The 17,570-nt window shown below is 35.7% G+C and overlaps 1 protein-coding gene across 5 annotated transcripts in view; it reads right to left on the minus strand.

Annotated features, from left to right (window-relative positions):
• The window catches only part of FOCAD (focadhesin), a 235,946-nt gene that overhangs the window by 63,281 nt on the left and 155,095 nt on the right, over nt 1–17,570 (minus strand). For all 5 annotated transcript variants that reach the window (XM_006208259.4, XM_072959321.1, XM_072959322.1 and 2 more), the window contains 2 exons: nt 13,749–13,870; nt 1,936–2,028 (listed from right to left, as the gene is read on the minus strand). In XM_006208259.4, coding sequence (XP_006208321.2) covers nt 1,936–2,028; nt 13,749–13,870 — 215 coding nt within the window. The remainder of the gene's footprint in view (nt 1–1,935; nt 2,029–13,748; nt 13,871–17,570) is intronic.

Genomic DNA, 17,570 nt, shown 5'->3' on the forward strand with positions numbered 1-17,570 from the left:
ATGGTAGCTCTTATTTAAAAAAAAACAAAAACCCAACAACCATGGAGGGTTTTTTAAAATCAACTGTTTGTCATTTATATGCGCAATACTATAATCCTGTTCAATTTAGCCTTCCTTATGCTAAGAGCTAAATAAAATTCTCAGGTCTTTCTGGAGAAGGAGGAGTTCTTCTTGCCGGCTCCAGGTGCCTGTAGGGCTTTGTACATCCTCTATTAAAGCATCCAAGATCTGTACTGGAGCTGCAAGTGCCCACATTAGGTTTCCTGCACTGGACTGGTTGCTCCCTGAGAGGAAGAAACACTTTAATTCCTCCTTCTATTCCACACATACATGGCATAGGGCCTGGCCAGTAAAGGGTGCTCCGTAAATGTTTGGGGAAGGTAAACACTGCAAAATTACACAGGGAAAAATAATGTGCAAAAAAGTGCATACTCTGACATGCAGTCTCACTCTTCTTGAGCACAAACTATAATTGGTTCAGTGTGTGTATGAGCAATTCGTTCAATTCACCTATGCATCTATTCAAAACTGTGTGCCTGGATGCTGCTGAGGATAAAAAAGTGGTGTTAGCGAAGCAAAAGGAAACAATGGTTCCAAGAGGATGTCTTGAAAATGCAGATTCCAGTGTAGTTTGGGAAATCATCTAAAACTCTTTTGCTCCGAGTAGGGTTGATAGACTGAATTGAAATCACCTGGCAGCTTGGTAAACATGGAGATTCCTGATCCCCTACTCAGTTCTAGTCAATCAGAATCTCTGAAGACGCATTAGTACTTCATAAATTCTAGACTCAATCACATGCGGTAGCAAGGTTTAAATTTAAGATGAGAACATCAATGCCAAGCTGTTTAGTCACTCCCCTGCCCCTGCCACCCGCTCCCGCCCCATCACCCCGATCTTTTAGGACAGCCGTTATCTTTAACCATAACACCTCACTTGCTAAGACTTCATGAAAATCTTACTTCAGGCCATAAATTATGCAAGTACCATCAGATTTTTTTCTGTCATCCTTAACAATGAATTCGAAGCTAGGGAAAAGGACTGAGCTCGTTTTTTCTTATATTGGTAACTGTTGCAATACTCCCAAACTGATTAAAAATTAATCCTAATTAAAAAAACGCACAAACTATAACTTAAAATATTATTAGAATAAAAAAAGTCAAACTGAGTATAATTCATTTATTTAGTGAGCACCTGTTATGTTTTAGACATGATGTCAGGTTTGAGACAGCAGAGAGGAACAAACGGCTCCTGGCTTTAAGGAGCAGAGACAACCAGGAGGCCTCGGACACATAACTGAAATGATAAAGGCTTCCAAAGGGCAAGTGTGGTTCTATGGAAGTGCACAGGAGAGGTACACAATCCAGTGGGGGAGAGGGAAGGCACACAGGTAGAATCTTCTAGACAACAAGTAGAGGTGAGGCAGGCAGAGGGAGGGGCAGTGCCTGCAACAGAAGGAACGGCGTAGGTAAAAGCCAGGACATTCAGGAAGACATGCTGAGTTTGGGAAAAGAAGGAAATTGAGCAGGGCCAAAAATTCAGGGGAAGGTAAGAGGTAAAGCTGGAGATGCGAGCAGGTCCAGTGTGATGGCGCACAGGTATGAGGTAAGAGGATGAGCTCAAGTTGAGGTGCTGTGGGGCTGCCACGGGGGACTTCTGGGACATGGGGGAGATGTTCCAAAAGCAGCAGGACGTAGAAGGATAGCGCTCAAGGGGAGGTCTGGGTGGAACACAGACTTGGGGCGGGCGTCACATTTAAAATTAAAGTGCAGTTATATATATATACGTATCTCACTTTCTTTATGAGCAAAAATACCATCGCATTTTTGATACTGCTATTTTCCTAAGTGTTTTTATAGTAAAATACGTATTTGTAGTAAAATTTAAGGTTAAGAAGGAGACACTCCCTAGAGCAACCCACTCTACACTTTCATTACCTGTAAAACGGCGTGATAGGCACGGTTCATATAGGCAAGCCAGGCCTGTGGGAGAAAAATTGCACGGTGCCACTCAGAAAGCTGGATGTGAACCTGCGGGGGAAATATACCAAAACATAAGTCAGACTGCACAGTATTAAAACAGACTGAAATTAAAACTGTATCATCAATTCTTTCCTTCCCCTCATTTAAATGGTTTAGATACTAAAACAAACCAAATCAGTCTAGGATCAGAACCACAAATAAGATCTTCTGGATATTTTCAAAGGAGAGGAGTTTATAGAGTCTTGTAAAGACAAAATAAAATAAGCCTGGAATTTTCTAAATTAAAGCAAATAAAACCCTACAATAATAACAAGCTAAGATGTATGTGTAATACAAATATGTCCTTGAAAATAGGGGGAAAGTCTGCAGAGCCTCTCGCCAATGTCAGGAAACTAGGTATTGTCTAACAAATCCCCCTAGTAATTTTAAATAAAAATAAATATTGCTCACATCCTGGATTACCAATATGACAATTTCTGAAGTAATAAACTTAAATTGCCAACAGAAATATCATGTTGTGTAGAAACCATGATGGCATGCAAATGAGTACTGCACACAGCAATTGTGCACACCACTGGATAAATGCCCTTTAATCAGTGTGGGTAAACAAGAGAAAAATGATACATGCCAACACTGAAATCCTGTTTCTGAAGACAGGCCCAGACAAAACATCTGGTTTTCATAGCCATTTCTGTTTCTACCTATTAGTATATGGCTATCTTGCAACAAATCTTCCCAAGGTCTGCTTCTGTTAAAGAAAGATCCCTCAAGACAAAAAGTCACAGTGCATCACATTTCATGTTTCCTGTAACTCCTCTCATTGAAACTCCAGCAACTGAAACTTCAGTCTATGTCTCAGAGAAGAGCAACAACAAATAAAGAAAAAGGATAAATTTCTATATAATTACCCCAGAATCATCATAACTACAGTGTTTAAGGAGATTTTTCTGTATTACAGGAATTAATTTTCTCAAGTGCTTTGTGATAGGGGAGAGAACAACCTCTCTGAATATAGCTGGCTCCCAGGGCCTCTGGCATTTTCTCTACTCCCAGCCTTAGTGTGGGCCTACTACACGCAAGGGTCTATGTATGGGAGGATATGGGGACTATGCGCTGAACAGTGTCTGCAGAGCGCGCAGAAATGGGCAGGAGAGCCAGAAATGGACACACATAGATTACAAGGCACAATTATGAAGCATCTATGGGAACAAAGAGATTCTGTCTACCATCTATTACCCCTTGTTCCACTGCTTCTTTTTAAAAAATTAGATAAACAGTATGAAAAAGATACTCAGGTCATGAGATGAACTTAAAAAAAATTATAAAAACAGGTGACTTGTTTTTCTGATGAAGAACCCACTCTAGCCAGTACAGAAGGGGGAACCTTCTTCACATGTTAACAGAGCTCCTTAAAGGAATGGGCCCACCAATTCCTGTTCTCTTGTTATCCAGGAAGCTGATGATAACCTAGTTCACACTGCCAGCTGTGGAGGCATTAATCAGTCCACGGCCTTGCTCTCTGTTTCCAAAATGTGGGGACTTTTACCTTTGTTCCTATCAATTCTGTTCCCTTTTCATAAAATACACTAACTATCTTTTTAAGTCTTATTCTGAGACCTGGACTTAACAGAAAGGACGCTTAAGCACCACAACCAAAACTTATTTCTTCTTTCAGAACTCCAAAATATTTAACAATTTTGCTGCCAAATAACCCATGGACATCACTCCACAACTGAGAATCTCCACAGTTTCAGCAAATTGGCAAAAAGAGCAGTGGACATTTTTTTGGAAAGACAATGGTCTCAACTGCTTCTTACACCTGAGTTTTAAAAAAAAAAGTATTATGGAAAAAATGTAAAGGAAAATGAGCAAATCAAACATTGAGCTTCTAGGAACAAAGACTTTCATGCCGGGAAACCTATAAAAGGAGGTTATAAACTGAAGGTTAAAGCTAATCCTGCTCCTGCTGCTCAGACATCTGAAGGTCGGTGCGGGGACGCAGTCGTGCTTGAGCCCAGATACCAGTCTGAACTCCCCATGTTTCATGAGATTATACCTAGTCTTAGTGTTCTATGGAGTTAGCTGTGAATAAATCTCTTTAAAAATGCACTTTCTTGCTCTCTCCCTTACTGAAGAGGTGCTTAGGGAAATAGCCTGAATACAGTCACATCCCTACTCTCCACTTGTGTTACAGGCAAAAGAGATCTCCTAGGCCATTTTTTACCAAAAACAGATTTTAGGACGCTATTCCGATTCAATGTACAGCCACCCATATAGGTTAATGTTCATTCCATTTATATGAAATTTCCAGAATTTCCAGACAGAAATATTCATACAGAATAAATCCATATATATAGAAAGCAACTTAGTGGTTGTCAGGGGCAGGGAGGAGGCGGGGGGAGAGGAAGAAGTGGGAGGCAATGGGGAGTGATTATTTAATGCATACATGGTCTCATTGGAGGGTGATGAAAATGTTTTACAACTAGATAGAGGTGATGGCTTCACATGTGAACATACTAAATACCAGTGGATTGTACACTTGAAGCTTTAAAATGGTTAGTTTTATGTTATGTGAATTTTACCTCAATTAAAAAACAAACACTCAAGATAAGGCAAAGTTCCCTAAAGTGAGCACATGGCTGACCTGTTTGAGGAACTGAAATAAGGCCCGTGTGACAGCAGACAGAGTAAGCAAAGAGGGAGAGCGGCCAATTCCAAGGAGAAAGCAGGGCCTTCCAGGTCACTTTTCAGGACGTCAGGTCACTATAAGAATGACAAGATCAAGTCTACATTGTAAAAGGATCATGCTGACCACTAGGTGGAGGAGAGACTGTCGGGGATAAAGGTCAAAGCAGAGAAACCTCGGAGCCTCCTGCAAAAACCCAGGTAAGAGACAACAGTGGCTCAGAGTGGAAACATTGTCGAAAAACAGTTCTCGAATATTTAGCTACGTAATTTTTCCACCCTGCCCCAAATGTTAAGTAAATGTTGAGTAAAATGTCAACATATAAAACAGAGAACAGAGAAGTAAAATTTGCCTAGACGAAGTAAGGATGAAGGCTGAGGCCTTGGTGCTCAGCCCCCTTGATCATCCAGGTCTACTTTGTGGTGGTCCTCAGGACTCTAGAGGGACATAAAAGAGATTCATATTTGTCAGGAGATGGACAAGGGTGATGGGCTGACCACAAAGGAGTACAGGGAGATCTTCAGGGTCAGAGAACTGTTCTTATTTTGACAGTGGTACTGATTGGACAAACGTATTCACTTCTCAAAATTCATAGAACTGTACACTAAAAGGGGAGAAGCCTGCTTTATATAGATTACAACTCAATACAAATAAAATGTAAAACACACAGTTTGAAATCACTACTTTCAGAATATGCACCTCTCAAATATTCACCTCCAAACACCTATTACCCTCTGTACACTTGTTTGTCATTATCATTCAAAATCCACTCATCCCTTTATCTTTCCTGTTTCTATCAATATTACCCCATCAATATTGCAGTCACCCAGGTTTGAAATGTCTGATTTATCCTGGACTTCTCCCTTGCCCTCCATTCAACGGTCAACTCTACCTCTGAAATGTTTACTGTATTTGTCCCTACTTTCTTCCTCACTGGTTTGGTCCTGCGCTGATTATTGAGGCCAGCAAAGTGATCTTCTAACAGCGTAAAATCTTTCCTCCTTCTGATACATCCTCAATGGTGCTGCTACTATTACATTAACTCAGAACTTCTTTTCAAAAACCTTTGATGGCTTGTTAAAGAATAAAGCCCAAATTCCTTTGGGCTCTGTTCAAAGTATTTTAGAATCAAAAGTACACCATTTATTTTAAGAAATAACTTGTCGTGTAAGAACTCTGCTGGCTAAGATCCTCAGCCAATATCCCCATTTGAATTTCTGCTCCTCTCTTTCATTTAACCTGTATTCTGGCTGACCTGGGTTATAAACCAATTCCCAAGCCTGCTCTATACTCTACAGGACCTTTGCATTCACTGACTTCTTCCACTGCTTTGAATGCCCTGTCTTTCTATCTCTACTTACTGAAATAATTTCTCCCATCCCTATACTTCTAGTGTGCTATATGCCTCTCCTGTAATACTCGACAGATTCCATCTTGATTATTTGTGTATGGACCTTAATCTCATACAATCCTAAAGGCAGAGATCATTTCCTGTTCATCCCAGAATCCCTCCCATGGAACTCACAATAAGTTTTCACTTATGTATCTGCTGAATTTAATGAAATTAAATGTACAATATTTGCTTTAAGACAAAAATCTTGTCATGTGAAAACCATGCTACTATAAACAAGTAACGACAGAAAGTTATGATGTGGGAAAACACAACATTAGTAAACTTTTTTTAGTAGGCACAGTTAAACTCAAACGCAAGTTGTTGAGGATATATGAAATTTTATGAAATATGTCCAAAATGTTTTGGCTAGGAAATGTTTAATTCCAGACAGAAACACCGTGAGTGACAAGGCAAAATTTTAAAGAGGGTATTGTAAACTTCATATTTTGAAATTTCCTAAAATTTTAAATTTGTATCATACAAGTTCTAAATATGTACACTTGGAATACTAGCTCAATAGATAATATCCTGCTTAGAAACACAATTCACAAATACAAGGGGAATGGTGAAAGAGAATGAAAAAGAAGAGCTTGTTCCTTCACGGACACATGTTTTACTTGAAGGGACTGCTTGGCCACCTAGTTAGATAATTTACTGTTCAGAATACATTGCTCAGAAATTTGGTAATGTTTTCTGCCTCCAGGGTGATGGTAATAAATGCAATTATTCATGTATAAGAAAATTCCCACTTTAACAGCCCTTCATTAAATAATTTGCATCCAGTAAGACAAGCTTTAGTGAGGTTGTTCAACTGTAAAACTGGAATGAGATAAGGTATATCAGCATGTAAAAATCAACAGGTAAAGAGTTTGCTACTCATTTTAAAACCATAGTGTCACAAAGTAAAGCATTTTCACGCTTCCCAGATGTACATATTATTCTCAAGAGGAAAAAAAATATTTAACTTCAGTTGCTACACAGACACACCAGTTCTGAGCCACTACATTTGGTCTATGATATACACACACTCCTCCCACATTTCCAGAAGAAAAACCATTTGTACTTAGTGTGAGAGACCCCCAGAGCCACTCAATGTCCCATTATTTATAAATAAGAAATAATTGGCTTCAATTTTCCGTCAATAGTAATCTTGTTTGCACAGAATAATTTTTTGTTACTCCTGCCCCCTGACAAATAGTGATTGGAAGATGAGAAGGGAAGGCTTGTGGAGGACACATTTTTAAAGCAAAATGACACATTGCTTTGTAGGTGCTTTCTGGACATTTAAAACTCTCTCTCTGCTCCCTCCCTGCCTCCCTCTTTCTCCTGCTCAGTCTCCCCCCCCACCCCACCTCCTCTTTCCCATCAGGATAACATTAGCTTGAAAGCTGACAATTCAATCACATCTCAAGCAACCATTTACTCTGTTATTTAATAGGAAGGGGGAAAACCCTGTTACCATAACAACTCACATCACATGGTAATTACGGAGTCTCTAAAATACAACAAACCATACTTTTTTCACAGTGTTTTCTAAGGGGAATGTGTAATAAGCAGATACCACTTCCCCCAATTATTATTCAGAATTTTCATCTAACTGTTTTATAGTGCATGAATGCTAACCTACTCCATGTTTTTTTTTATAGGAAATATGTTTTTAAATAAAGAAGGAACTGAAAGAAAAGGGTAAATACTCTCCTTACATTTCAAATGATGGGTTATATGCCATGTACTCTGGGGCATCTGGGGGGAAAAATTTAAAGAAGGAAGAAGAGAAAGATTAATTTATAAGGCAAAACAACTCCAATGGTCAATTTCAAAAGAACGAAAGAAGAAAAAAGATTCCATTCAGAGCAGTGCTGTCAGTAAGCCCGATGAGGTCTCTCTGAAATAAAAATGAAAAAAGAGCTCATTACCTAATGCTGAGGCAGAAATACAGTTGGATAGCAGCAGCTGGATCAGGAAAATCTGCATGTGCCCAAAGGTGGAGGAGATAATGAAGCAAGTCTGCCATTCTCATCCAAGGGCAAGTCAGCGTCATCCAATTTAGGAGTGAGTGTCATGTCAGAGATAGAAATGCCAAAGGATGACAAGACAGGCAGCAAGTTTCAGGGAAGGAAACTGTCATCCACCTTCAGCTTCCTCAACAACAGGAGCCAAGTCAGTCTCAGGGTGAGAGGAAGGAGGCGTAAATCAGGGCAGAAGAGGACAGTCACGTGAGCTTGGAGAAGCCCTAGTGGATCTGAAATGACCCCTGGTTGTCCCCTATTCAAAGCAGCAAACAGAGAGGGGGCACTTCAGTTTTAGAGAAGTCTAAACAGGACAGCGATTATGTCAGGTCAAACCCAAATCAGTCTTAGATCTCTGAGTCTTCCAGAAGTATAACATGGCAGAGTTTCACTTTAAGAAAAGTCAATGAAAAAAGAAGCTTTTAGAAAGAAGGAGATGATAGAACACTTTCCAAAAGAATTCATCACAGATTAAATAGCTAGTTCTCCATGACATTGAAAATACTTGATTTAACTAATACGGTTAGTGAGAAATACTGACAATTACATAGAGCAAAATACACTTCAAAATATGAAAAGCAGAGCACTTGGACATTCAAAACTAAGTTCTTTTACCCATTCATTCACTCACTCACCTATCTATAGTTGTAGACATTAAGAAGGCCACAGAATATCCTATAGGTACACGTAATCTTTGGCCGGGGGGCGGGGAGGCTAAACCATATAAATGAATAACAACACAAACAGTACATAAGAGCTTGTTCAAATGACAATAATGTCATTTCTTGGGAAGACTTCAAAAATATTCTATTTGCCACCAATTTAATAACAACATTTCTGGAAAAGGTAACGATCCTGCTAAATGCACATATAAAGTATAAGACACATCCAAGTTTCAAAAGGATTAAAGTCGTTAATTTAGCAAACATTTATAAAGCATCTACTAGGTGCCAGGAATACTGAGCACTGGAGCTACACATGACCAAAACAAACTCCATGATTTTATGAAGTTTACACTTTAAAAAAGGAGCTAGTCACTAACTGTCATATATGCTGTGCCACCCAAATCCCCACTTCAGGATTAGTAGGGATGGATGGATGGATGAGTAAGCAGTCTCATAGACTAAATAAATCAAATTTATAGTCATAAACATTCCTAAAGAAAACTCCAAGTCCAGAGGTTTCACTGGAAAATTCTACCAACCATTTAAGGGAAAACTATTTATAAGGATAGCATATCAGACAAAGATTTTATAAGGAAACTACAGAACAGTATCCCTCATAGATGCACAGACGCAAAAATCCTTAACAAAATGTTATTAGCAAATCAAATTCAGCAATATATAAACAGGATACTACATTATAGTCAAGTGGAGTTTACCCTAGAAACGCAGATTTGGTTCACATTAGAAAATCAAACAAAATAATTTATCATATCAACAAACTGAAAAAGTATATAATCATTTCAATAAATGTAGGAAAAAAAACCCATGTGACAAAATTCAATATCTATTTGTGATAAAAACCATTAGCAATTTAGGAATAAAAGGAAGCTTCATCAACCTAATAAAGGATATCTACAAAATCTCTATACTAAAATAAACTAAATATATCATATTCAATGTTAAAACACAGAATGCTTTCCCCCAAGACTGTGAACAAGAAATATTTGTTCTCACCACTCCTATTCAAAACCATACCAAAGGGCCCTAGACAGCACAAGCAGGCAAGAAAAAGAAATAAAAGGCATACATATCAGAAAAAAAAAATTAAGACAATCTCTATTCATAGACAACATTACAATGAAAAACAAAAAGACCCTACAAAAAAGCTGTAAGAACATATAAGAGGGTTTAGTAAGGCTATAAAAAAAAAGTATCAGTTTATATGTTACAGTCTAGTAATGAGCAGTTGGAAATTAAGACAAACCAAAAAAATTGTCTAATTCCACTAGCATCAAAATACTTAGGGATATGCAATACTTGTTAAATTTAACAAAATATGTGCAAAATTTGTAAAAATAAAATGATAAAACATTGACCTAAAATAATGGAAAGATACATTTTGTATATGGGTTGAAAACCTCAATATTATGAAGACATCAGTTCTCTCCCAAATTTATCTACAGATTCAATACATTTCTAACCAAAATTACAGCAGGCTTTTTTGTAGTTTCTCAAAGTTGATTTAAAATTTATATGGAAAAGCAAAGGGCTTAAGACAGCTAAATTTAAAACAAAATTGGGGGACTCATATTACTCGATTTCAAGACTTACTATAAAGAAACAATTATTAAACTTTGTGGTTTTGATTAATGTCTACACACTGAAATCAATGGAACAAAATTAGGTACAGAAATAGACCTATACATACATGGACAAATAATTTTTTGACAAAGTTGCCTGGGTGAAGAAAGGATGGTATATTCAACAAATATAATTCACACCTTATAAAAAATTAACTCAAACAATCGTGGGCTAAAATGTAAACCTTAAACTATAAAACTTCTACAAGAAAACTTAGGCATTCCACCAAGTGATTAATTGATAAACTATACATGATATATATTCATATAATGGAATATTATTCGGCTGTAAAAAGGAATGAACCACTGACACATACTATAGTGTATATAAATCTTGAAAACATTATACTACATAAAAAAGCCAGGCAAAAATACCCCACATATTGCATGATTCCATTTATATGAAGTGTACAAAATAGGCAAATCTGTTGAGACAGAAAGTGGATTCATGGTTGCTGAAGGCTGGAGAGTGAGGAGAATAGAGAGTGACTGCTAATGGGTACAGAGTTTCTTTGGGGTGTGATGAAAATATTCTAAAATTGATTGTGGTGATGGTTACACAACTCTGTGAATATACTAAAACCACTGAACTGAACACATTAAATGAGTGGATTTTATGGTATATAAATTATACCTTTTTTTTAATTAAAAAAGGGAGAATATGGGAGAAAAAAAGAAAACAGAAAATCCTTGGGTAAGACAAAAAGCAAGAACCATAAAAAGGAAAACTTGAAAATTGGAATTCTTCAAAACTAAGATCTGCTCTTCAAAAGACATCACTAAGCAAATGAAAAGACAGGTTATGGATTAAGTGAAAATATTTGCAAAACATATCTCTAATAAAAAATTTATATCCAGAACATATGAAGAACTCTTTTGAAAACAAAAACCAGGTTTAAAAATGGGCAAAAGAGCAGGACACTTCACGGAAGAAAATACATAAACGGCAAATAAATACATGAAAAGATGCTCAATATCAGTAGTCTTAAAAAGAACACACACAAATTAAAAACCACAAAAGGGAAACCACTAACCATTATGGCTAAATTTAAAAAACTGACCGTATCAAGCAGTAGTGAGGAGGCAGAACAATTAGAACTCCTTTACATGGCTGGTAGGCATCCAAAATGGGGCAGTCACGAGAAAAAGAGTTCAGTACTTTCCTATATTCACTTAGCATATGACCCAATGATCTCACTCCTAAGTATTTATTTACTCAGTAGAAAAGGGAAACAGATGTCCATACATACACCTGCATGATAATGTTTACAGCAGCTTAGTTATAATCTGGAAAAACTGGAAACAATCCAAAGGTCCATCAATGGGTAAATTAACAAACAAATTGAAACTCTCATGACAGGCTTTTTAAAATAAAAAGACTCAGAATAAGGCAGTAATGGGAATCAAAGCAGAGTCTGAGGAAAGTTCAGCTGGAAAAATACCAAATGGACTGCAATAAAAGAAAGACTAGAAGCATGGAGAAGAGTTAGGAAATACTAGACTTATCTTGGAAAAATCCGAAGGTATTCTTTTTAATGTCTCTGCTTAAGCTGGGATGGTACAAGGTAGTTCAGGGACAGTGGAGTTTCATACTGCCTGGGTTCAGTTTCCAGGCTCCTCTACTTATGTGTGTCAAGCACATTAACAGTACCAACCTCACAGTGTTAATATGGAGATTAAATGACTTAATACACACACAGAAACTTTTAAAGTGCCTAAGTTGGTTATTAGCTATTATTATTGTAACCCTTATTAACTAGCTCTTAAAATTCTTATTATTTGTCAGTCTGAGAAACTGCACAACTCATTCTCTATTTTTGCCTCTTTTAAAATGAACTACAGTGAGAAGATGAATCCAAACTAAAATCCTATCATAGATTGGCAGAATTCTGTACAATATGTTTTCCAATTGACTTCTAAAATAATGATCTCTTCTCAACTTTGAAATTTTCTAGGCATACTACAATACAAGCAGCAAGTATCTTAACCCACATATTTTCTCTGTTCATATCTAAGGCACACCTCCTAAGTTCTGATACCATTTGCTGAATTTCCTTGGTGTCTTCTGCAATCCCCATTAGCACTTTTTCCTACTTCTAGTCTGATGGTGACTTTTGAAATCAGACTTCCATTAATACTTAACACTTTGGTTATCCATCTAAGTGCACAGCTTAAAAACACACAAAAAGGTACCAAATCTCTCTCTTCTTGAAACCATCTAATAAGATGCTAGGGAAAACAAAATTACCTATGTTTTCCTCGCTTTTCTGAAATTAAACCTCTCTTCTTCCTAGAGAAACACAGCTCTTCCCAGATCTTTTTCCCCCTCCTTAGTTAAATAAAAACACTGTACTAGACAAAAAAGGTGCTGAACAAAATATTTACATAGTTTCAATTCTAATTAAATATATGAAAGGACTGTGGGTCACATATGATAAAAATTGGTCTTTAAAAACTGGCTATGCTAACTGGTGGCAAATGGTATGATACAGAATATAATCCAACCAAATTAGCGATACCAACATTTACAAATTATGCATCAAAATAAGATTTAAAGCAAACATACTGTAAAAGCATTAATTACTTTTAACTCATATCCTTTACAATTTTTATAATTTGTACATTTTCATCTATAACTGGTAGATAACTTATTATATCTAAATTTTACAAAATAAACCTCTTTGCTGTGTTTTGTTATTCAAATATTTTAATTTTTATACACTATTTAAATTGTATACATTTTATGAATAACTGTCATAAAATTTTTAAAAACAACAACAAAAACACAAATTTCCCAAATACTTTCCAGCTCCCCCATCCTCTAGTATTGCTATGATCCGCAATGATCAGATTTCATGCAAATCATCTAATGGTATCACATAATTTTACTTTAAAAGGGTGCCCTAAAAGCAAAGTAAAATAAACTCTAAAACCAAAGGTTTTTTTTCCCTAAACACTCTTATTTACTGTTGATTCCCAAATTCACAAAATATACACATTGGTGCCCTACCTACTTTCAAAGGAGTAGAATTAAGAAATAGGAAAGAATATTTCTTTAAATAATAAATTGCTATTTATTCTGAACAATGGCAGTTAAACACTGATGAAATAAACCAAAATCCTAGATACTACTCCCTAAAAGGCTAGGCAGTAGGGGAAGCATGCCAGTTTTTTTGAGAAACACATCAAAATATTTTAGTATCCAGTTGGGTCAACTATTTTTCTTGTCTTTTAAGGCAACTTACATTAATTATGATTAAGAGAAAAATAATTTCCAAACATACACTAAATTTCATGGGCCCAAAGTGAAGGAGGGAATCCCCAAAACATATACAAGCAAGAAGAACCTGTTACAAAGTATGAGAAGGCACCCACCTCATGCACTAGAGCCAGCGAGGTCTGCTTGAAACTTCGCCCTCTACTGGCCATCAGTCGATTCAATGGTTTGCCATCTTTACTCTGATACGTTGAAATATCATAGCAAAATAACATACCACCTTTAAAAAAAGAAGAAACTTATAAAACCATTGTTTATGGGAAAACTTCATTAATTAAGTTCTCAGTAATCCAAATTCAATCAATCTGGATAGAGATATTTAGAAATTAAAAGAATTTGCTATGCAAATTATGATTTTTAACTGTTGGTGTCAGGAAAGCAAAAAATAGAAAAGATACAAGAAGTTACCAGATTGAAACTATCACTTATTTATAAGCCTTACTCATTTGTAAATAAATAAGATGTGAATTGTAAATTTAATCATTTTAAATTTTGTGAACTGTTACTTCTAGAGACTCTAAACTCTTTTTTAAAACTAAATCTCAATTACAGAGAAATGCTTGCACAAGTCAGTCTTCGTGAACTCCTGATAACAGGGGTTCCTTTAGTTTATACCCACAAGTGGACAAGTTTTCCCTCATACCTGAACTCACATACATTCAATCTCCCTCTTTTCCTCCCTCTTCCGTCTCTAATTCTTCTCCCAGTCCTTCCTATTCTAGTCAACTAAGTTGAATTTACAGCATCAGCTGGCCCCCAGTGGCATTTGAAAAGCAAAAGCAGGCAGCCAAATGCTAGACTATGAGTTAGGGCAGTCTTGGAAACTGAGTAATTTTGAGCCAATGAGAAGACATATTCAAGGACTAAGATAACTTAAAACAGAGATGATTACGTTTTAAAATATCTCTTCCTGAAGTATGATATAAGGAAAAGTACACATATCATAAGCATCCAGCTCAATGAATTTTCATAAACTGAATGAACACATGTAATCAGTACACAGATCAAAACAAAACATTATTAATATCCCAAAGTCCTCTCATGTCTAATTCCAGTCACACCTACCTCCACCCCAAAGGTAACAATCTTGTAGCAACCCTTTTGCCTTCTTTGGTAATTTAGGTAACTAGAATTAGGCTGTATATACGCTTCTATATCTGGCTTCTTTCACTCAACATAATCGTTAAGAATCATTCATATTGTTACTGGCAGTTGTAGTATATGCATTGTCATTACTGAATAGTACTCCATCATGTGACTACACCATTATTTATTTATCCAGTTTACTGTCAACAGGTGTTTAGATAGCTTCCAAGTTTAGGGCTACTCAATGCTGTTTATGCTGCTTGGGTAATAGCTAGGTAACTGGGTATAAATTTGTTCAGTACCAGTTTTCCAAACTGGTTGTACTAACTTACATTCCCAGCAGCAGCTTTAGTTGCTCCACATATTTATCAGTATTTCATATTACCCATCTTTTTTTCATTTTAGCCATTCTGTTAAGTATGTCATGGTATTTTACTGTGGTTTTAATTTGCATTTCTTAGATGTCTAATGAAGTTGATCATCTATTCATACGTTCATTGGACATTTGAATACTCTCTTTTTGAAGGGAAAGTTCTTTTTCCTGTTTTTCAATGAGTGCCTTTTCCTTATTGATTTATAAAAATTCTTTATATATTCTAGATACGAGTCCTTTATCAGATATACGTATTATAAATACCTTCTCTCATTCTGTGGCTTGCCTTTTCACTCTCAATGGTGTATTTTGATTAGCACATGTTCCTAATTTTAATAGAATTTGTTATTTTTAAAAACTAGAACTTTTAATTATAGGATCATTTGTTGAAAAGTTCATCCCTTTTCTCCACAACACTGCAGTGGCACTTGTATAACAAATCTGGTGACCTTGTATGTGTGGGTCTGTTTCTGGACACCCCACATTCTTCCATTGGTCAGTTTGTCTATCCTTGCACCAATACCATACTGTCAATTATGATGACTTAATAACAGGGTCTTGAATTTGGTAATGTGTATCCTCCTACTTTGTTTTTATTCTTCAAGATGACCTTAGCTATTCTTGGTCTTCTGCATTTCCTCATAAATTTTACAATCAGCTTGTCAATTTCCAAAACCTACTGGGATATTGACTGGGATTGGGTTGAATCTATATGTTAACTTGAAAAGAATTGATATTTTTACAACATGGAGTCTTCTAGTCCATAAATATTGTAAATCAATCCATTTAGTACCATTTCTTTAATTTTTCTCCATAATATTTTATAACTTACAGTATAAGGGTTTTACATACTGCTTGCTAAATTTATTCTTGGTACTTGATGCTTTTTGGTGCTACTATAAATGGTATAATTTTTAAATTTCATTTTTTGTTATGGTATGTAAAAATATATAATTGATTTTTATATGTTGACCTCTGTATGTATGCAGTAACTTTGCTGAATTCATTTTTTAATCCTAATTAGTCTGTAGTTTTGAGTTTTCTACATACACAATCACAACAACGGCAAATAATGACTATTTTACTTCTTCCTTTTTAATCCTTATGACTGTTATTTCTTTTTCTTGGCTAGTTACGGCCTAGTTATGGCCTCCATCATGATACTGAATAATACTGGTGATAACAAGCATCCACATCTTTTTCCCAATCTCAAGGAGTAGAAGTTTCATTATTTCAGTATTAAGTACAGAGATTGCATTGTAGATGTTCTTTATCAGAATAAAAGAAGTTCCCTTCTAGTCATAGCTTAATGAGAGAGTCTTTTTTTGTATCATGAATAGGAGCTAAGGTTTTCAAAGGCTATTTCTCTATCTATTGTATCTACTGAGGTCATCTAAAGATTGTACTGCCTTATTCTATTAATCTAATAAATTATATTGATTTTCAAATATTAAATTAACCCCTTGTATGTACTGCCAAATTCAATTTTCTAACATTTTGGGGGGATTTTCGCAACTATGTTCATGGAAGACACTGATTTGTTATATTCCCTTCTTGTACTTGGTACAAGATTATGCTGATCTTATCAAGAGTGTTCCTTTTTTTTTTTTTATAATTTTCTGTTAGAGTTTATAGAGACCATTATTATTTCTCCCTCAATTTTTTTGAAGAATTCACCAAGGAAGCCATCTACACCTAGGGTATTCTGTGTGGGAAGGCTATTACAGATTCAATTTCTTTAATGCAAATCAAAGTGTTCATATAGTCTATTCCTCCTGTCAGTTTTGCAGAGTTTTATATTTTGACATCTCATCTAAACTGTGAAAATTGGCTAAAAGTTCTTCATAATATTCTTTAATTTTTTGAACACTGTAGGGTCTGAAGTGGTGTCTCCTTTGCTGTTCCTAATATAGGTAATCTATATTTCTCTATTTTTTTTGTTCAGACTTACCATGGCATTATCAATTTTGTTAAACTTTCCAAAAAATTAACTTTTGGCTTTGCTGATTTTCTTTATTTTATGTTTTTTATTGTACTGATTTTTATTTTTCTTGTTATTATTCCATCCTTTATCATTTCTTTAAGCTAATTTATTATTTTTTTCTAAGTTCCTTGAAATGGAAGTTTAAATTATTATTCTTTTCCTTATTTCTTTTTTCAATATATGTACTAAGGGTATAAATTTCCCACTAACACTGTTTTAGATACATTCCACAAGTTGTATTTTGACATATTTTCTTTATCATTTAGTTCAAAATATTTTCTAATTTCCATTTTGACTTTTTTCTAGCACTTTTTCACTGTATACTTGACAGTGCTTGAAAGAACCACAGAAATTCTAAATGATGGGGTTTTTTTTTATCAGAGAGGAGTTTCTCCTCTGTTAGGCAGAGCGAGTGAAGGACTGATCATCTCAATTTATTCAGGGATTTAACTGAGTTAGGCTGAATTATAGCTTTGA

Source organism: Vicugna pacos, chromosome 4 (genome assembly GCF_048564905.1).
Source record: "Vicugna pacos chromosome 4, VicPac4, whole genome shotgun sequence".
Classification (NCBI taxonomy): Eukaryota; Metazoa; Chordata; class Mammalia; order Artiodactyla; family Camelidae; genus Vicugna; species Vicugna pacos.